Below are 21,991 nucleotides of genomic sequence, written 5' to 3' on the forward strand. Positions count from 1 at the left end.
TTCTGCTTGTATCTTAGGCATACCATTGGCAGAGTACTGGTCAGAAACAGAGTTAAACTGTATTGTTTTTCTGCTTGTATCTTAGACATACCATTGGCAGAGTACTGGTCAGAAACAGAGTTAAACTGTATTGTTTTTCTGCTTGTATCTTAGACATACCATTGGCAGAGTACTGGTCAGAAACAGAGTTAAACTGTATTGTTTTTCTGCTTGTATCTTAGGCATACCATTGGCAGAGTACTGGTCAGAAACAGAGTTAAACTGTATTGTTTTTCTGCTTGTATCTTAGACATACCATTGGCAGAGTACTGGTCAGAAACAGAGTTAAACTGTATTGTTTTTCTGCTTGTATCTTAGACGACATACCATTGGCAGAGTACTGGTCAGAAACAGAGTTAAACTGTATTGTTTTTCTGCTTGTATCTTAGGCATACCATTGGCAGAGTACTGGTCAGAAACAGAGTTAAACTGTATTGTTTTTCTGCTTGTATCTTAGACATACCATTGGCAGAGTACTGGTCAGAAACAGAGTTAAACTGTATTGTTTTTCTGCTTGTATCTTAGGCATACCATTGGCAGAGTACTGGTCAGAAACAGAGTTAAACTGTATTGTTTTTCTGCTTGTATCTTAGGCATACCATTGGCAGAGTACTGGTCAGAAACAGAGTTAAACTGTATTGTTTTTCTGCTTGTATCTTAGACATACCATTGGCAGAGTACTGGTCAGAAACAGAGTTAAACTGTATTGTTTTCTGCTTGTATCTTAGGCATACCATTGGCAGAGTACTGGTCAGAAACAGAGTTAAACTGTATTGTTTTTCTGCTTGTATCTTAGACATACCATTGGCAGAGTACTGGTCAGAAACAGAGTTAAACTGTATTGTTTTTCTGCTTGTATCTTAGGCATATCATTGGCAGAGTACTGGTCAGAAACAGAGTTAAACTGTATTGTTTTTCTGCTTGTATCTTAGACATACCATTGGCAGAGTACTGGTCAGAAACAGAGTTAAACTGTATTGTTTTTCTGCTTGTATCTTAGACATACCATTGGCAGAGTACTGGTCAGAAACAGAGTTAAACTGTATTGTTTTTCTGCTTGTATCTTAGGCATACCATTGGCAGAGTACTGGTCAGAAACAGAGTTAAACTGTATTGTTTTTCTGCTTGTATCTTAGACATACCATTGGCAGAGTACTGGTCAGAAACAGAGTTAAACTGTATTGTTTTTCTGCTTGTATCTTAGGCATACCATTGGCAGAGTACTGGTCAGAAACAGAGTTAAACTGTATTGTTTTTCTGCTTGTATCTTAGACATACCATTGGCAGAGTACTGGTCAGAAACAGAGTTAAACTGTATTGTTTTTCTGCTTGTATCTTAGGCATACCATTGGCAGAGTACTGGTCAGAAACAGAGTTAAACTGTATTGTTTTTCTGCTTGTATCTTAGACATACCATTGGCAGAGTACTGGTCAGAAACAGAGTTAAACTGTATTGTTTTTCTGCTTGTATCTTAGGCATACCATTGGCAGAGTACTGGTCAGAAACAGAGTTAAACTGTATTGTTTTTCTGCTTGTATCTTAGGCATACCATTGGCAGAGTACTGGTCAGAAACAGAGTTAAACTGTATTGTTTTTCTGCTTGTATCTTAGACATACCATTGGCAGAGTACTGGTCAGAAACAGAGTTAAACTGTATTGTTTTTCTGCTTGTATCTTAGGCATATCGTTGGCAGAGTACTGGTCAGAAACAGAGTTAAACTGTATTGTTTTTCTGCTTGTATCTTAGGCATATCATTGGCAGAGTACTGGTCAGAAACAGAGTTAAACTGTATTGTTTTTCTGCTTGTAGCTTAGGCATGCCATTGGCAGAGTACTGGTCAGAAACAGAGTTAAACTGTATTGTTTTTCTGCTTGTATCTTAGGCATACCATTGGCAGAGTACTGGTCAGAAACAGAGTTAAACTGTATTGTTTTTCTGCTTGTATCTTAGACATACCATTGGCAGAGTACTGGTCAGAAACAGAGTTAAACTGTATTGTTTTTCTGCTTGTATCTTAGGCATACCATTGGCAGAGTACTGGTCAGAAACAGAGTTAAACTGTATTGTTTTTCTGCTTGTATCTTAGACATACCATTGGCAGAGTACTGGTCAGAAACAGAGTTAAACTGTATTGTTTTTCTGCTTGTATCTTAGACATACCATTGGCAGAGTACTGGTCAGAAACAGAGTTAAACTGTATTGTTTTCTGCTTGTATCTTAGGCATACCATTGGCAGAGTACTGATCAGAAACAGAGTTAAACTGTATTGTTTTTCTGCTTGTATCTTAGACATACCATTGGCAGAGTACTGGTCAGAAACAGAGTTAAACTGTATTGTTTTTCTGCTTGTATCTTAGGCATATCATTGGCAGAGTACTGGTCAGAAACAGAGTTAAACTGTATTGTTTTTCTGCTTGTATCTTAGGGCATACCATTGGCAGAGTACTGGTCAGAAACAGAGTTAAACTGTATTGTTTTCTGCTTGTATCTTAGGCATAACATTGGCAGAGTACTGGTCAGAAACAGAGTTAAACTGTATTGTTTTTCTGCTTGTATCTTAGACATACCATTGGCAGAGTACTGGTCAGAAACAGAGTTAAACTGTATTGTTTTTCTGCTTGTATCTTAGGCATACCATTGGCAGAGTACTGGTCAGAAACAGAGTTAAACTGTATTGTTTTTCTGCTTGTATCTTAGACATACCATTGGCAGAGTACTGGTCAGAAACAGAGTTAAACTGTATTGTTTTTCTGCTTGTATCTTAGACATACCATTGGCAGAGTACTGATCAGAAACAGAGTTAAACTGTATTGTTTTTCTGCTTGTATCTTAGACATACCATTGGCAGAGTACTGGTCAGAAACAGAGTTAAACTGTATTGTTTTCTGCTTTTATCTTAGACATACCATTGGCAGAGTACTGGTCAGAAACAGAGTTAAACTGTATTGTTTTTCTGCTTGTATCTTAGACATACCATTGGCAGAGTACTGGTCAGAAACAGAGTTAAACTGTATTGTTTTTCTGCTTGTATCTTAGGCATACCATTGGCAGAGTACTGGTCAGAAACAGAGTTAAACTGTATTGTTTTTCTGCTTGTATCTTAGGCATACCATTGGCAGAGTACTGGTCAGAAACAGAGTTAAACTGTATTGTTTTTCTGCTTGTATCTTAGACATACCATTGGCAGAGTACTGGTCAGAAACAGAGTTAAACTGTATTGTTTTTCTGCTTGTATCTTAGGCATACCATTGGCAGAGTACTGGTCAGAAACAGAGTTAAACTGTATTGTTTTTCTGCTTGTATCTTAGACATACCATTGGCAGAGTACTGGTCAGAAACAGAGTTAAACTGTATTGTTTTCTGCTTGTATCTTAGGCATATCATTGGCAGAGTACTGGTCAGAAACAGAGTTAAACTGTATTTTTTTTCTGCTTGTATCTTAGGCATACCATTGGCAGAGTACTGGTCAGAAACAGAGTGGTGTAGAGGATATGGTGTTATTATCAAAAATATCTGAATCTGCCATTGTTGAGAATTTGAAAAAGAGATTTATGGATGACTGGATTTTTGTATCCTTTACCAATATGTGTTTAATGTTGTTATTTTGTGGTATGTGATCCAGTATGTGTTTTAAATTGATAGTATGTCTATCTAGTGCACTAATATGGATCAAAATATTTATTCAGAAACATTTTTTGTGATGAAAAACTTTCATTTTTATTTTTTTGCTAATTACCAAATAAATAGTGAAAACAACATGTATATATTAGAATATAACTGCACAATGTCAACTAGAGTAGTAGTCTTGTATTTTTAGTCTGTTCAATTTTCAAACTTATTTTTTTCTCAATACTTAAAAATTCATTGGTGAATTGGAGTTCCCAAATTGATAGCGTTTCCGTGTTCATTGTTTGCACGCTTGCGCATATCACATGACATAGGGTCAAGAAACCAGAAGGTAGGACAGATTTTGAACGTTCCAAACAGGCAGAGTCGCAGTGCATCGGGCATCACTGTTTTCAACTTGCAAGATAAAAGTACCCCTGAAATAAATCTGCCATCATCTTTTAACTAACTCGTACCAGCTTCTGAAAATCTGTTCAACATTTTGCATGTTGATGACCAAATTTGCTCAAAGTTCGGCAGCCATTACTGTCTGTTTACATGGTTTATTCTACCTGCATACACAATTAGAGTGGAATATCGGTATGAATTGTGTAAACAAGGGTAATGTTGTCATGTGACCAGCTCTCCTCAAATCAGCTTTGTATACTGGAATATGACAGATATAACGATTAACATAACAACTTAGCCTGACACTGCTATTTTCATGTTATATTGCAAAAGATAAATTTTTGTAATAACTTTATTTACAATTGCCACTGTTGTGAAAATGGGAAAAAATTTGACAAGAGGATGTGAATTCATTCCAAATGACATAACTCATTTTTGTTTCACATCCCACTATCTACAGTTTTTGTTGTTGATAGTGGTTATTTTTGGTCTCCCACATTTTTTCTTTCAATTTCCTTGTGATTTTGTGTTTATAGCTACGTTCTCACACGTCTAAAAAACGCTGGTGTTGACACAGTTTTTTTGTATTAGCTAATCTGTTGAATTGTCTGCTCGCGTTCTCACTTAGTAAAAACAACAGTGTTTTACGCCCACAAAGAATCATATCACGGAAAGGTCAATAAACAAATGGAAAGGTCAATCAACAAAATGGCATCCCTCCGATAAATGCATTTGCTTAGTTTCTGTTTTCCGTGTGTTTTTACGCTCGAGAAGAAACCACGATCGATTAATCAAGATTTTGAAGAACAAGAAATCGACAACATGTTAGGTCGAACAAGACTGCAAAATGATCGGTTCATGTTCCCGCTATTCGTGTGTATGAATAACGCAACAATAGACCCAGCACCCCAAGCGATTTGGACTCGACAACGCGGAAATAACTGGTGGGAAAAAATATGATTCTCTCCAAACAGATATCAGTACTGGTAATCTAGTTTCTTCGTCTGATCAGTTTGACATTCGACTTTTGACCTCTGATGCCATCTTGTGTAATGTCAAGCAAGTAATGTTAAAATAAGTCGGCGATAGAGTGTGTTTGAAAAATGGCCGTCGTATTGTGTTCACACGGCACATTTTAACAACGTTCTCAAATAAAAGGCGTTGTGACAACGACTTATTTCGTCTTTCTACATTGCACAAGACACCAACTTAGAGATGAGAAAAATTTAAGAATTATACGAAATATATAAAAATACTAACAATTACAAATTCAGAAGAAATTTGGGTAAAATCTCAGAATTGGCAGTTTACCAAAAATGTCGTATCTCAAACTCTTTCAGTTTGTATGCAATGCATGAAAGCAGTCAAACCATCTGACCAATCACAATACGATAAATATAATAGCCATTAAAAAAATAATGCCCATTATAATGGCCAAGAGTGACCTTTTAAAAGGGTCTGACCAATGTAAAAATAATGTTAAAGTGAAGTATCAGTTTTATTATAATCTTCTCACTAACCTACAAGTATAAATAAATATTCAAAAGTTGCAAAAATTAAAACTTCCCGAAACGCAACAGAACTTCTAATTATTATATTTATTGTATTTGGTATCTTGAGATTTGGAGATAAACTAACAATGGTATTTATCACTTTGGTTTCACTTCACATTGGCCTAATGTATATCATAACTGTAAATACTAATAACTGACAATTCATAGAATATTTCTCAGTACCAAATTATATGCGCTGGTTTTAATTTCTTAACACAACTTTTAGACTTACATAGGACCTGTATTGGTATCTGTGAATCCATTTAAACAGCTAAAGTATTTCACAGACAAGGAAGTTGACATGTATCAGGGCGCAGTAAGTACAATCTGTACACCTGTATTGTTTTACATAAAACCACCAAATATGGTCAGGATTGGATGATTTAAGGCCAGAACAGCATTTTTTAAAAGTAAGCAAACTGGTGGTCATTTCTTAGTTTCTGTGTTTTGAACCAGTTTCTCAAATACACTTCACCAGAATTTGTTTAAATTTGGTGCAATTGCAAGATATTATAGATTGCATTTTCTCATCAGTTAGTGTGATATGTTGATGATATTAACTAACTGATGGCCATTTTCATCAACAAAAATAAAAAATGCCATCGTTTTTAGTTAATTGATGTCACATTCATTAGTTTTTCACCAAATGATGATTTGATTTCTTTAGGCTTCCTATGAAAACCCACCGCATATCTATGCTCTTGCAGACAACATGTATAGAAATATGATGATAGATTTTGAAAGTCAATGCGTAATCATAAGGTAAGATTTAATTGGTAATTGTCTTTGTCGTGATGAGTTTTCACATACTGTTGACTAACGCTAAAACTGATTGTAGACAGATTTTGATACATACAATGTATATGTGTGCTATATGCACACAAATATGAAAAAAAAAAACTCTTGAGAAGCATTCTATCTTAACTCATCATTGATTTCAATGTCATTTTTTACAATGAACAACAAACACAAATGTTTACAAAAAATATGCGAACATTTTATTACAATATTAAGAACTATTAGGAAAAGATTAGTATCAAATATTTTTTGATTGTACACAAATTTTCAATGTTAAGCAGTTTCCACTGTGATGTTTGTGTCTGCATGGTTTGACCTGTAACAATGTCTATTTGAATGCACAAGTGAATTACTGATGATGAAGCTAGTACAAGCCATTGGTATTCTTTGAAAAATGAAAAAAGTGTTTGTGTGAATCATGTCCCAATGGGTGATACAGCACATAAATACAGATTCATTGACAATGACTAATGATTCCGAAAATGTTGTCATTGAAATATGCTTTCTGCATTTTAATAAAATTTTTAACAGAAAGTAGTGAATATATTGAAACCTTTGTCTATCACATTGTTTTCCCACTTGAAAATACCGTTATATGTTGTGTTATGTATATCTATTACACAACATTTTTAGAAAAAAATATTTTTCCACAAATATGCTAAAATAACATTCAGAATTTTTTTCTTATATTATGTTACAGTGAACACCACCAAGGTTTTGTCATTGAGAATTGCTCTGGATATTGTAAGATTAGAACAGCTTATTACTTACATTGTGGGTATTGTCGATTACCACAAGACTTTGTCCCAACATATTTACACATACAAATGTAAATACGTTTGGACTTTGGACAAAGTCTGCGGGTAATCAACAATACTTTGAAACAAAGTTTGTAATAAGTTGTTCTAATCTTAAAATATCCAGCGCAATCTCATTAAGAATTCTTGGTTTTTTTACAGTCAATTTGAAGGTGACATAATGCATGTATCACGCATCCAAATGAACTGAAATGTGGTGCACGTATCCTATTTTAGTAGATAAATATATGATTATTATAGTTTCTAATAATGTGGGCATATTAATTAAAAGCCAATTTACATATGTTAATTTTGGTTTATTTGCTCAAATGAATTGAAATATACTTTATAATATACCTGATAATCTGAGCATAATAATTAGCTAATTTGCATACCAGTTAACTTTTCTTATGTTCATCCTAAGGATTGAAACATTCATGCTGTTTTGTGTAGTTAAATGTCAAATAATGATAATTAACAATATATATATGCATGAATTGATGATATTTGCATCAACCATTTCTATGCCAGAGACAATTTCATGTAAACTTGGTATAAACAACCCACAACTTGTTTCCCTTTTTTGCCTATCAGCGGGGAGAGTGGTGCTGGTAAAACAGTTGCTGCCAAGTACATCATGAGTTACATTGCCAAAGTATCGGGTGGAGGGGAACGTGTACAACATGTAAAAGACACCATTCTACAGTCCAATCCACTCTTGGAAGCATTTGGAAATGCCAAGACAGTGAGAAATAACAACTCAAGTAGATTTGTAAGTACACTCAAACATTAATTTTTTTGAATTTCATTATTTTCTTGATGACATTTTGGTGCCTTATTTTTATGTATTTTCTATAATAGTTTGGTTAGTTTTAGACCAGTTAGTCATTATTTTATACTAGAGATTCAAAACGTAAAGTTATAACATGTTAAACAGTATCCCTGTGAAGTTATAACATGTTAAACAGTATCCCTGTGAAGTTATAACGTGTTAAACAGTATCCATGTGAAGTTATAACATGTTAAACAGTATCCCTGTGAAGTTATAACATGTTAAATAGTATCCATGTGAAGTTATAACATGTTAAACAGTATCCCTGTGAAGTTATAACGTGTTAAACAGTATCCATGTGAAGTTATAACATGTTAAACAGTATCCCTGTGAAGTTATAACATGTTAAATAGTATCCATGTGAAGTTATAACATGTTAAACAGTATCCCTGTGAAGTTATAACATGTTAAACAGTATCCCTGTGAAGTTAGAACATGTTAAACAGTATCCCTGTGAAGTTATAACATGTTAAACAGTATCCCTGTGAAGTTATAACATGTTACACAGTATCCCTGTGAAGTTATAAAATGTTAAACAGTATCCCTGTGAAGTTAAAACGTTAAACAGTATCCCTGGGAAGTTATAACATGTTTCACAGTATCCCTGTGAAGTTATAACATGTTACACAGTATCCCTGTGAAGTTATAACATGTTACACAGTATCCCTGTGAAGTTATAACATGTTACACAGTATCCCTGTGAAGTTATAACATGTTACACAGTATCCCTGTGAAGTTATAACATGTTACACAGTATCCCTGTGAAGTTATAACATGTTAAATAGTATCCATGTGAAGTTATAACATGTTAAACAGTATCCCTGTGAAGTTATAACATGTTAAACAGTATCCCTGTGAAGTTAGAACATGTTACACAGTATCCCTGTGAAGTTATAACATGTTACACAGTATCCCTGTGAAGTTATAACATGTTACACAGTATCCCTGTGAAGTTATAACATGTTACACAGTATCCCTATGAAGTTATAACATGTTACACAGTATCCCTGTGAAGTTATAACATGTTACACAGTATCCCTGTGAAGTTATAACATGTTACACAGTATCCCTGTGAAGTTATAACATGTTACACAGTATCCCTGTGAAGTTATAACATGTTACACAGTATCCCTGTGAAGTTATAACATGTTACACAGTATCCCTGTGAAGTTATAACATGTTACACAGTATCCCTGTGAAGTTATAACATGTTACACAGCACCAATGTGAAGTTATAACATGTTACACAGTATCCCTGTGAAGTTATAACATGTTACACAGTATTTCTGTGAAGTTATAACATGTTACACAGTATCCCTGTGAAGTTATAACATGTTAAATAGTATTCCTGTGAAGTTATAACATGTTAAACAGTATCCATGTGAAGTTATAACATGTTACACAGTATCGCTGTGAGGTTATAACATGTTAAACAGTATCCCTGTGAAGTTATAACATGTTACACAGTATCCCTGTGAAGTTATAACATGTTACACAGCACCAATGTGAAGTTATAACATGTTAAACAGTATCGCTGTGAAGTTATAACATGTTACACAGTATCCCTGTGAAGTTAGAACATGTTACACAGTATCCCTGTGAAGTTATAACATGTTACACAGTATCCCTGTGAAGTTATAACATGTTACACAGTATCCCTGTGAAGTTATAACATGTTACACAGTATCCCTGTGAAGTTATAACATGTTAAACAGTATCCCTGTGAAGTTATAACATGTTACACAGTATCCCTGTGAAGTTAGAACATGTTACACAGTATCCCTGTGAAGTTATAACATGTTACACAGCACCAATGTGAAGTTATAACATGTTAAACAGTATCCCTGTGAAGTTATAACATGTTACACAGTATCCCTGTGAAGTTAGAACATGTTACACAGTATCCCTGTGAAGTTAGAACATGTTAAACAGTATCCCTGTGAAGTTATAACATGTTACACAGTATCCCTGCGAAGTTATAACATGTTACACAGTATCCCTGCGAAGTTATAACATGTTAAACAGTATCCCTGTAAAGTTATAACATGTTAAATAGTATCCCTGTGAAGTTATAACATGTTAAACAGTATCCCTGTGAAGTTAGAACATGTTACACAGTATCCCTGTGAAGTTAGAACATGTTACACAGTATCCCTGTGAAGTTATAACATGTTACACAGCACCAATGTGAAGTTATAACATGTTACACAGTATCCCTGTGAAGTTATAACATGTTACACAGTATCCCTGTGAAGTTAGAACATGTTGCACAGTATCCCTGTGAAGTTATAACATGTTACACAGCACCAATGTGAAGTTATAACATGTTAAACAGTATCACTGTGAAGTTATAACATGTTACACAGTATCCCTGTGAAGTTATAACATGTTACACAGTATCCCTGTGAAGTTATAACATGTTACACAGTATCGCTGTGAAATTATAACATGTTACACAGTATCGCTGTGAGGTTATAACATGTTACACAGCACCAATGTGAAGTTATAACATGTTACACAGTATCCCTGTGAAGTTATAACATGTTACACAGCACCAATGTGAAGTTATAACATGTTACACAGTATCCCTGTGAAGTTATAACATGTTACACAGTATCCCTGTGAAGTTATAACATGTTACACAGTATCGCTGTGAAGTTATAACATGTTAAATAGTATTCCTGTGAAGTTATAACATGTTAAACAGTATCCCTGTGAAGTTATAACATGTTACACAGTATCCCTGTGAAGTTATAACATGTTTCACAGTATCCCTGTGAAGTTATAACATGTTACACAGTACCAATGTGAGGTTAGAACATGTTAAACAGTATCCCTGTGAAGTTATAACATGTTAAACAGTATCCCTGTGAAGTTATAACATGTTACACGGTATCCCTGTGAAGTTATAACATGTTACACAGTATCCATGTGAAGTTATAACATGTTACACAGTATCCATGTGAAGTTATAACATGTTACACAGTATCCCTGTGAAGATATAACATGTTAAACAGTATCTATGTGAAGTTATAACATGTTTCACAGTATCCCTGTGAAGTTATAACATGTTACACAGTACCAATGTGAGGTTAGAACATGTTAAACAGTATCCATGTGAAGTTATAACATGTTAAACAGTATCCCTGTGAAGTTATAACATGTTAAACAGTATCCATGTGAAGTTATAACATGTTACACAGTATCCCTGTGAAGATATAACATGTTAAACAGTATCTATGTGAAGTTATAACATGTTTCACAGTATCCCTGTGAAGTTATAACATGTTTCACAGTATCCCTGTGAAGTTATAACATGTTACACAGTACCAATGTGAGGTTAGAACATGTTAAACAGTATCCATGTGAAGTTATAACATGTTAAACAGTATCCCTGTGAAGTTATAACATGTTAAACAGTATCCATGTGAAGTTATAACATGTTACACAGTATCCCTGTGAAGATATAACATGTTAAACAGTATCTATGTGAAGTTATAACATGTTTCACAGTATCCCTGTGAAGTTATAACATGTTTCACAGTATCCCTGTGAAGTTATAACATGTTACACAGTACCAATGTGAGGTTAGAACATGTTAAACAGTATCCATGTGAAGTTATAACATGTTAAACAGTATCCCTGTGAAGTTATAACATGTTAAACAGTATCCCTGTGAAGTTATAACATGTTACACAGTATCCCTGTGAAGTTATAACATGTTACACAGTACCAATGTGAAGTTATAACATGTTAAACAGTATCCCTGTGAAGTTATAACATGTTACACAGTATCCCTGTGAAGTTATAACATGTTACACAGTACCAATGTGACGTTATAACATGTTAAACAATATCCCTGTGAAGTTATAACATGTTAAACAGTATCCCTGTGAAGTTAGAACATGTTAAACAGTATCCCTGTGAAGTTATAAATAATAACATGTTAAACAGTATCCCTGTGAAGTTATAACATGTTACACAGTATCCCTGTGAAGTTATAACATGTTAAACAGTATCCCTGTGAAGTTATAACATGTTACACAGTATCCCTGTGAAGTTATAACATGTTAAACAGTATCCCTGTGAAGTTATAACATGTTAAACAGTATCCCTGTGAAGTTATAACATGTTAAATAGTATTCTTGTTATTCACTGTAAATTTCTGATTCCAGGGAAAGTATGTAGAGATTCTGTTTGACAGAGGTGGTGAGCCAGATGGTGGGAAAATTTCAAACTTTTTATTGGAGAAGTCTAGAGTTGTGAGTCAGAATGAGAATGAAAGAAACTTTCATATCTTCTATCAACTGTTAGCTGGTGCCAATTCAACCCTCCGAGGTGGGTACAACATATTCTATCTATCTATTGAAATTCACTACGTTCAATTACCCACCATAGACTCTGGTCAGTCAAAATGACTATTTTTAACTGTAGGCATTAATCAGCGATTCTGCCGGTGACGGAGAGATAGAATCTAGGTCAGGGGCAAAATTCTTTTACCCCTTATGTCACGAACCCACATGACCGAGGCCATATGGCAGCGCCATAGGTAGCCGTCAATCACTCAGTTTTTTTTCTTCGCCTCAAGTGGAGATGAAATCTAGCGAGCTCTGCTGGATCGCCTGCTTTTTTTTTTCCTGTCCGGGTTTCTAGCTTGGGTTGTTGCCGCTGCACGGCATCCGAAATTGTAGCTGGTAGGATAAGTTTTCCTTCCATTTTTTACCCTCGTGTCATTTTCCCCTTTATGTGTTATGCTTTTCCACAACAAAGAAATTAAAACCTGGCGCCACTACGTAACCACACGTTGGTTTCATGGCGGCACCTTTTACAACTGTAATTCGTTTCCCTCATGCATGTCGTCTTTTATTTACAATGTATTTAGCAATATATAGATGTAATGACAGCACCAGGGCTCGCTGTCGTTTTCTTTCCGGTCTTCTTGTGTTTCGAGTCAACCGTGCAGTGGTTATATTCAGAATTTACCAGCATTAAACCCGCATCTGAGATACTTTGTCGTAGCTACGTGCGGGGTTCAGGGTTTTTGTGTGAAGGTGTGTTTTTTTTACTGGAGTTCTGAGGCCTGAGATTTTCTTTCGGAGCCATCAAAATCGCTGAGACTGACCGCGTCACAGCAAGGTCGCGCGTCCAGTAAACAAATCTGTTAAAGTGAGATGCATGTTTTGCATGAGTGGAAAGTCCTTACGCTCGGCTACCGGTACTTTGTGTACCGGGGCATCGAGTAAGAGGCCCGACGTTGGAGGTACCGATATTTTTCTCGGTCTCCCCCGCTGATCGGAGGGCATCCTCACAGTCTGTTTTTTTCAGGCGGTGGTTTACCCGATTTTACCGGCTGCAGCGAGGCTGTGCCCCTGAAGGCTTTCCTCCTATGGGGCCGTTGCGGGTCCCTTTGTGGACCCTTCCTCGCACGGCACCGGGTTTGCCTCCGAGTTGAGGGCTTTGGTCGAAGGACTGTCGGGTCAATTGCGTCACTGGCAGGCCGGGTATATCAGAAGCAGTCAGAGCGAGCTGTCTCCACTGTGTTCCCTCGGTGGGCAAGCAGGAAGAGACACGAAAGCATGTTTGCATTCAAACATGTCTTTTCCGGGGAACCCCCGTTCCCAGTCGCGGCTCTCCCACTATTTTTGGGGGGGAGCCCCGGCTCAGGCTAATTGCACCGGGCCTCCTCTGGAGCCTCGGGAACTGAATGCCATCGGGGTGCTGGCAGCCAAGCCTCCGACCTCGGGGCAGGGCTTTCAGGGCGGAGCACACGTTGACCCCCCCTACTATCAGCCAGCTAGGGTTCGTCACGCGGTAACGGTACAACGGTAGCGAATTTCTTTTTGTTTCCGGTCTCCGCTGTGGGTTTTTGACTTCTTCCTTACCGACCCACGGGCGTCCCCAGAGGGAACCGACTCTGTCATGAGACACACAGTCGAACACGCTTCCTCTCACATATTTAAAGTGAAAGAGGATGCAGTTCACTTGCGTCGGATACAGCCGGTACTCCGGGCGGTCCCTCAGAGTCTTCCATCCATATGACTCAGTGAGCCACGCTTTTGGGGTGAGGCGGAGTATCTTCGATCCCAGTGATATGATGTAGGTACCCCCACCCTTGATCCTAAAGCGACCACCTAAGGTTGCTTCAACGCTTATGGGATCACGGGCGTCAGGATCCTAAGCAACCCCGTCGGCACGTCTCTCCCTGTTCGTCCGAGTGCGGAGTGGGGCGCAGAGCACGCAAGCGGTGTTGATGAGCGGCGTTGGTCAGCCGCGAAGGATGCTTAAGGCCCCCAGATGGGGGATAACATTAGGCAACACTTCCCACTGGACCAAACGCTACCCGGTCGGTGTGCTTTCGGGATCAGACCCCATAGTTTGGGATGAGACCAAAACGCCCCCCAACCGGATTCCAAGGCTCCTTCCCCAGACCCCTGTACCACGTATTTGGCAAACCGGGCAAAGGGGGATAGCCTCGTTCCATGGGTGTTCTTGCCAATTGAAGATGACCCATCCAGCCCTGAGGGCAGAGTTGCTTGAGCGCATTATTGTGCGTGCCCAGGACCTTGGAGGCAGAACGCACCAGCCTCTAAGACCAGGCGACATTTTTACTGGTGGGCCACCGCACATCTACATGCGACACCCCCTAGTGTCGCCTGGCTCTCTTGGCCGGGGCCGCTACTGTGCTACGAGACGTGGCCTTAGACGCACGTGTTATCGCCGACGAGCTGAGCCGGGGTACGTCCCCACCTCAGTGATGTGGACTGGACATCCTACACCCTCTTTGTTCAGGGAATGGTGGGTACAGTCTCGGAGCTTCGGAGTGCAATGAACCAGAGGGTTCAGATCGTATCCGCTAGCCAGTTGGCCCTCCCATGTGCAAGCGGAGGGCACCCCAAGCTCAGAAAACACAGCGCCCTAGGGCATCGTCCGCTAGCCAGAGTCAGCCAGGAAGCAAGCGCTTATACCCTTCCATGGGAGGGAAGGGTAGTGGCGTGCCCCCAGGGAGGGAAGAGCCAGGTGGTGGCTCCTCACCCTCTCTGGGCGGATGTCTACACGGCAGCAGGGGAAGCATGTTTGATGCTCACCTCTGCAACTGGGAGGGTCAGGCACGTGTTCGGTGAGTGGCCAGGTCACAAATTAGTGACTACCTCAGGCCTTGGGGATCTCACCTCATGGAGGGAAGGGAGCAACCCCCCCCCCTCGCAACTGCCGAACACATGGCTACATATCCCTTATTACGCCGGTGTAGTCCAGTTTGGAGACAGCGGGTTACCAATCTGTGGAACGTTCCAGGTGGTGACATCCTGCTCTGGGATACTGCTGAAATCTCCATTTCCCCATGTCAGTGTCTCCCCTGTTGGGCACTGCCAGGGGACTCAATCAGACAGGAAGTAGCAGTTTGCTGGGAAAAGGCGCCATACACAGGGTACATCAGCCAGAACTAAGCCCAGGCTTTACCCTAATGTGTTCGTAGTACCAAATCTACAAGTGGCGGGCGTCCAGTTCTAGACCTAGGCAGACTGAATCGGTACGTGCTCCTCGATCGGTTGCACATGAAGACACCATTCAGGGTTCTCCTCTCCATCCACTGTTTCGACTGGCTAGTCCCACTAGACTTAAGCGGGGGCTACCGGCACATACCGATGCACCCAGCGAGTTGCCATCTCCTTCGAATTGCCCAGCTGGACCAAGTATTTGAATTTTGGGTGCCCCCCCATTCGGGTTAGGCACAGCGTCCTACGTGTTCACCCGAGTGATGAAACAGGTAGTGCTACTGCTTCACCAGATGTCGGTACACCTCAATCCGTACCCAGACTGCTGGTTACTAACAACCCGGGCAAGGGGTTAATAGCCAAACACGTCAGGCTAACACAGGGTTTACTTCACCAGTTGGGCTCGTTAGTAAATCGACAAGTCCCACCTCGACCCAACGTGCAGTTGGTGTCCCTGGGCATGGAGTTTTGACACAGAGGTAAGCCTGGCTTATCAAGCGTGTTGCTTAGCGCTAAGCAGCCCAGCCGAATGCCTAGTCAGCATTCCCTCAGTGTCCCTGCGAGAACTAATGCGGATCATCGGAATGATGACCTCAGTTCAAAGGGTCGTTCCCCAGGCCGCATTACGCAGCCGCCCGGTATAACACTTGTTATAACGCCGAGCTCTCCTATGAGAACTAGATAGGTGGGTTTCGTTCTTGGTACACGTGAAGGAAGCCCTTCCCTGGTGGTCGTCACTGGCCAACCTCGGACAGGGGAGCCTTTGGCCCGCTTACCGCAGGTATGACTCTGGTAACAGATGCCTCCCCCCAGGGTTGGGGAGCGCATCTATTGGGCCAACAAGCCCAAGGATATGGCCCCCGCATTAGTTTCGGGACTACCATATCAACCGGCTCGAACTGAGAGCAGTGTACCTAGCACTACCACGCTTTCTACCCGTAGTTCGAGACCACAGAATCCTGCTCCGCAAAGGCAACGCAGCAGTGGTCTCCTTCAAGAAGGAGGGGGGATGCTTTCCCCATCGTTGTCAGTCCTAGCGGAGCAAAATCCTCCTTTGGTGCCGAGAATACAATGTGGAGCTAACCGCACACCACCTTCCAGGGGTGAGGAACAGTCTGGCGACGCCCTTTCAGGGCGGCTCTGTCTCCAGAACACAGAGTGGCTGATACCCCAGTGGGTAGCCTCCAGGCTGTTTCGGCTGTGGGACGGTCCAAGGTTGGATCGGTTTGCCGCACCCCAGAACGCCAAGCTCCCGACATACGTAACACTCCTGCTGACTCCAGGAGCCTGAGCTAGGGTCGCTTTGCTAGCCCCGTGGACCCACTTAGTTGTGTACGCCTTTCCTCTCTTCCTGCTAGTTCACCGGGCACTGGAGAAAACTTTGACAGGTGCACACCTGCATATTATTATGGGTCGCACCCAATTGGCCAAGCAAGGCCTAGTTTCCACTTCTGTTGGAAATGCTAGTCGAAGCGCCAGCAGTGCTTCCGGACCTACCTTCCCAACCAGACGGCGCACTACCAACGAGCCCAGCAGGTATCACTTACACGCATAGAGGCTCTCAGTAGACCCGCACATACGAAAGCCTTATCTGACCGGGCTGCCAACGTCCTGGCCAGGCTGAACAGGGATTCCACCTACGCGGCCTACATTTCTAGACTGCAAGCATACACTGATTGGTGTAGCGGAAGGGAGATTGATCCATACCATCCCTCTATTGGCCAGGTAGCAGGCTCCTTCGTCCACCTGTTTGACGAAGTGGGTTTGTCCTATGCAGCAATCGTTGGCTACAGGTCGGTCTTGTCCCCCACCACTCAAAACGTACGGGAACAAGACTAGCCGATTGTCTTATTATTAGGTGACTATTTACTGCTTTCCGGATGCCAAGACCCCGTACAAGGGAGCCGCCCAACTGGGACTAGTTGGCTGTGTTGTCTGCTCTAAGCAGACCGCCCTTTGAGCCTCTCCAATCAGCACCACTCAAATTTTTGACGTGGAAAATAGTCTTCCTACTGGTCCTCGCCTCGGGTAGGCGCCAGTCAGAGCTAGGCACACTGTCCTTCGCGGACAGTTGTGCCGCCTTTATGGACGATCAAGTTGTACTAAAGACACGAATCGGGTTTCTCGCCAAGAACCAAATCCCAGGACATGATCCTCAATCGATCGTCATCCCCCGGCTGGCAAATATTGTCGGCCCGGAGGATCAGGAGGAATTGCTTCTCTGCCCGGTCCGAGTGCTGAGTAGCTACGAGAACCGTACCAGGTTTTCCAGATGGGGAACCAAACACATGTTTTTGTGTTACGTCCCTGGCAAACAGGATAAGCCGGCTTCCCCGACTTCCATCTCCAGGTGGATTACTGCGACTGCACTGGAGGTCTATAATACACTATCCTCCTCAACACAGACCTTGCAGAGACACCAAGTATGAGCACATGAGGTTCGTGCAATTGCTAACTCACTAGCGCTAGCGTCAGACGCCCCCCTCGAACACATTCTGAGGGCAGGCTTCTGGAGAACGCAGAACGTCTTCATCAACTACTACCCAAGAGACACCCAATGTATTGAGCAGGGTCTCTTCAGGTTAGGCCCCGTCGTAGCGGGTCAGGCCTTGTTTGCTGACCCAGCCCGAAAGACCGCAGGGGCCTCTGCGCATAGGCGATAAGTCAGTCTCGGCATTTTTGTGGGCAGATTGCCTGTACCACTAGCACTTCCTGGAAGCTCTCAGGTTTCGCTTCTGTCGTCCTACGCCCTCATGCAAACTGTTTCGGTCCTACTTCAAGCTTATCACCCCCAAATTCGGCTTGGGTCTAGCTTTCTCGGGCACACCAAACCCTGTCACCACAGCAGCATTGGCTTCTTGCTTTGGGGACAGCACAGGCAAGGTAAGACACCACCCTTCTTGGGTCTTAACTTAGGTTTTTGAGTTTGTTTTCATCCCAGACTGGGGAAAAGTCTTTCCATATTCTCCTTTTTTTCTATTTGCTCGGAAAAACCCGCCACCAATCGGTGTCTGACTCTGCCTACAGTTCAAAATAGTCATTTTGACTGACCGGAGTCTATGGTGGGTAATTGAACGTAGTGACTTTGGCGAGGGTTCTCCGAACCCGCCTATTCACATAGTTCATGCCCACCATAGACTCTGGGTCCCCCCTAACCACCCCACTCTTTCCGTAGCGTTGGTCTAAGTCCTCGACGCGGAGAGAAAGGAACCAGAGTGATTGTACAGCCGTTAATGGTGCTGCCATATGGCCTCGGTCACGTGATTTGTGACGTAAGGGAAAGAGAATCTTGGGGGTCATGGGGCTTCCCCTGACCTAGATTCTATCTCTTCGTCACCGGCAGAATCGCTGATTAATGCCTACAGTTAAAAATAGTCATTTTGACTGACCGGAGTCTATGGTGGGTATGAACTATGTGAATAGGCGGGTTCGGAGAACCCTCGCCTAAGTTTAAGTTGAATACAGGGAATTCTAACATAACAAAATATATTGTTAATTTTGTGTACTAATATTTACTATACTTTCGTATCTATCTGTACTTTTTCTGCCTTTGTCTACTCTCCCAGGAATGCCTGATCACATATGTCGCCTTATCAGTAAGTCCCTCACACTTAGCTTTAGCTTCCAGCTTTTCAGTATGCTGAGAGCAAGTCTGTACCACCATCTGTTAATGTATACAAGTATGAACAGTTTATGGTACAAAGAAAAAAATAATAAAGCATCATGTTTGGAAATGTTTTGTAGTTTATAAGCATGTTAATTTTTTTTTTGCATTTTCCCAAATACTGTTTGACAGTTTATGTTGCCCTCTTGATTGGTTTTAAATACCTATTAAAGTGTCATAATTCTATGGTTTAGATGTCGTTCTATGTCTCGTACATGTGTTAGAATGTATACCAAATGATATGTTTAGATAATTAATACATTAGTCTATTGACAAGTATCTTCTTCCTTTCCTGAGATTGTTCAATCCAATTTGGTCAACAGTTGGCTGTTACTGAGATAATAATGTAGGGTTATCATTTTTGATGAGATATCTCACAGTACTCAATTGATCATGTGGCCTTGACGTCTTGTCAGTCACCAAAGATTAGTGCTCAAGTTTAACATAGAGGTTTGCTCATCTTCTACAACCCTTGAATAGCAAACTCTAAAAATGTTCAAACTTTCAAAATTGATCTCCTGGGCAACTGCTTTGACACAGAGGTTGCTCCCTGTACTTTCGTTATTTTCCCTGTTAAATTTGTGACCTTATAAAAACCAGTGATATGCTTGAAACATCAATACTATGAAATTGAATGCCAGTGATTCTGTACATGTTCATTGTCTTTATTTTCTATTCTCTTCTACATCCATCTTCTTTATTATTATAAAGTATAATCTATAAAATAATGTCTCATGCCCCCATTTCAATATATCTTCCATAGTTGCATGTGCTACGTTTTAACGTCCTAAAAGTTATTCTTGAATGCTGCAAAAAAGTTTTTATGATGCACATTTTTAAATAGCAGCACATGCTAAAAATTTATTGAAAAAAATGGACATATGACTCATTATTGACCCTGTTGACTAATTTATACATACTTTTTACAGAATCCCTGGGACTAACAAGTCCAGATTATTATTACTATTTAAACCAGAGTGGAGTTTACAAAGTTGATGATATGGATGATAAGAAAGAATTTCATGATACTGTAGTAAGTATGAATATCATAACTTTTATTTCACTTTTTAACTTCTGTGTTAAGTACAGGGAATTTTTGTGGTTATCCTGTTTGTATGTATACACAAATTTATTGCTAGTGCTCAAGTTAGTGAATATGGAAATTATGTTTTTGAAGTAGTTAATTATATTTGAGTATAAAAATATGCAAATCATACAAGTATTTCATTTTGATGATGTCAGCAGCTGCATGGAAATTAAAATACATAAATCAATAAAAAATGGCAGAAGAAGATATTGACCCAAAGAGGGCCCTATACCACACTAACTATGTTTATCACATCTCACTACTGTTACGCATGCTGTGATTAGTTGAGACTCAGTCACATGACATTGAATAAAAATGGATATTACATGGTATATCACATGAATGACGTCACTACTGCGCAACGATACTGCACATAACAAATTGACGTTTGCTGCATTGGTGGTGCCCCGGCCGCTGTAGTTTTCGGAGTTGCTTTCAAGGTTTTGAAGGAATTTTATCCATCGAAAATAGACAGCGAACATGCCAGAATGGATATTAAGTAAGATGTTTTGATGTGTAGGGTATTTTTATATGAAGCAAAAAAGTACGGCTTGGTCTACGCTGTGAGTATTTCCACGCGTTCTACGTCGATGCTAACCGAAAACGATCTAAAGCTGTGTGTCTGACTTGTGTATAGAAGCTGTAGTACTTTGGTGTGAAAGTAATTTCAGTCACTTCCACGGCACTCTAGCATTTTTATCTTGAGATTGATCAAATAACTTGCGTTTGAGAATTTTTCAATTCATTTCAAAAATGTTATTCTCGATAAATTGAGTGATTCACACTGCTGAAATACAGTTACTAAAAAGACTATCCATGGCTGAAAATAACATTTACTGAGTGTATTTCACAGTTTTTTTCAGCAAACAATGTATGTATATTATTAAGTAGTGTGAAACTTTTTATAATAAATAAAATAAAATATTTCCTACTTCAAATATAAGTGTTGTTATTTTGTGGGAGAGCGGGTGTGAGTGATGTATGGTAGATGTGATTGTGGATGGTGGATGTCTTTTTGATGTGATAAAATAAATAACACATGGTTATTCGGGCAATATCACAATTTGATATCCCTTGGGCGGGCAACAAATCATGATATTACTCTCATAAGCATGTGTTATTATTTAAATATGCAATTCTGAATATTTTTGCTAGTTTTATTAAAAAATCCAATAATGTGAAATAGGTAATGCATATATGCCATTGATGAACAACAAATATTTAAGATTTTAACATGTAGTAGAAGTACATCCGTGTTTTCCTGAAAGCAATGTGAACATTTAGAGTGAGAGTATAATGTCACACAGATAATATACACACAATTGCAAATCAATTGACCAAGCAGTTTCTGACAAGAATTTATGCCATTTTCCACTGAACCAATATGGCTACCAGATTATTGACTGGCACATGGCTAAATTATTGTCTGATTCAACTAATTTTTATTTGAATCCACTAAAAAATTCATGTTTGGTACAATGTAACAGCATGGTTGTGTGAATCCATCTACCATTGGTTGACTGTTGGCATACCTTTGATGGTTCACACAACATTTCAAAACTGGCAAACCTTGTAAATAATGTCAATTGTTATTATCCCCTCCCCCCACACTAAATTGATGAATTGATGTAAAAAAAACACAAAGAAGATTATTTTAGCATTTTTTGCAGTTTTTCAGAAAATCCAATATGGGGAAAAAAAACACTAAAGTT

At 39.9% G+C, this 21,991-nt stretch overlaps 1 protein-coding gene across 1 annotated transcript in view; it reads left to right on the forward strand.

Annotated features, from left to right (window-relative positions):
- Window positions 1-21,991, forward strand: part of LOC100367687 (unconventional myosin-Ie-like) — a 70,282-nt gene that overhangs the window by 15,141 nt on the left and 33,150 nt on the right. The window contains exons 2-7 of the mRNA XM_002738139.4: window positions 3,485-3,610; window positions 5,835-5,924; window positions 6,276-6,370; window positions 7,798-7,975; window positions 12,211-12,373; window positions 20,122-20,225. Coding sequence (XP_002738185.3) covers window positions 3,485-3,610; window positions 5,835-5,924; window positions 6,276-6,370; window positions 7,798-7,975; window positions 12,211-12,373; window positions 20,122-20,225 — 756 coding nt within the window. The remainder of the gene's footprint in view (window positions 1-3,484; window positions 3,611-5,834; window positions 5,925-6,275; window positions 6,371-7,797; window positions 7,976-12,210; window positions 12,374-20,121; window positions 20,226-21,991) is intronic.

The sequence above is a fragment of the Saccoglossus kowalevskii genome, chromosome 13 (genome assembly GCF_978046115.1).
Source record: "Saccoglossus kowalevskii chromosome 13, keSacKowa6.1, whole genome shotgun sequence".
Taxonomy (NCBI): domain Eukaryota; kingdom Metazoa; phylum Hemichordata; class Enteropneusta; family Harrimaniidae; genus Saccoglossus; species Saccoglossus kowalevskii.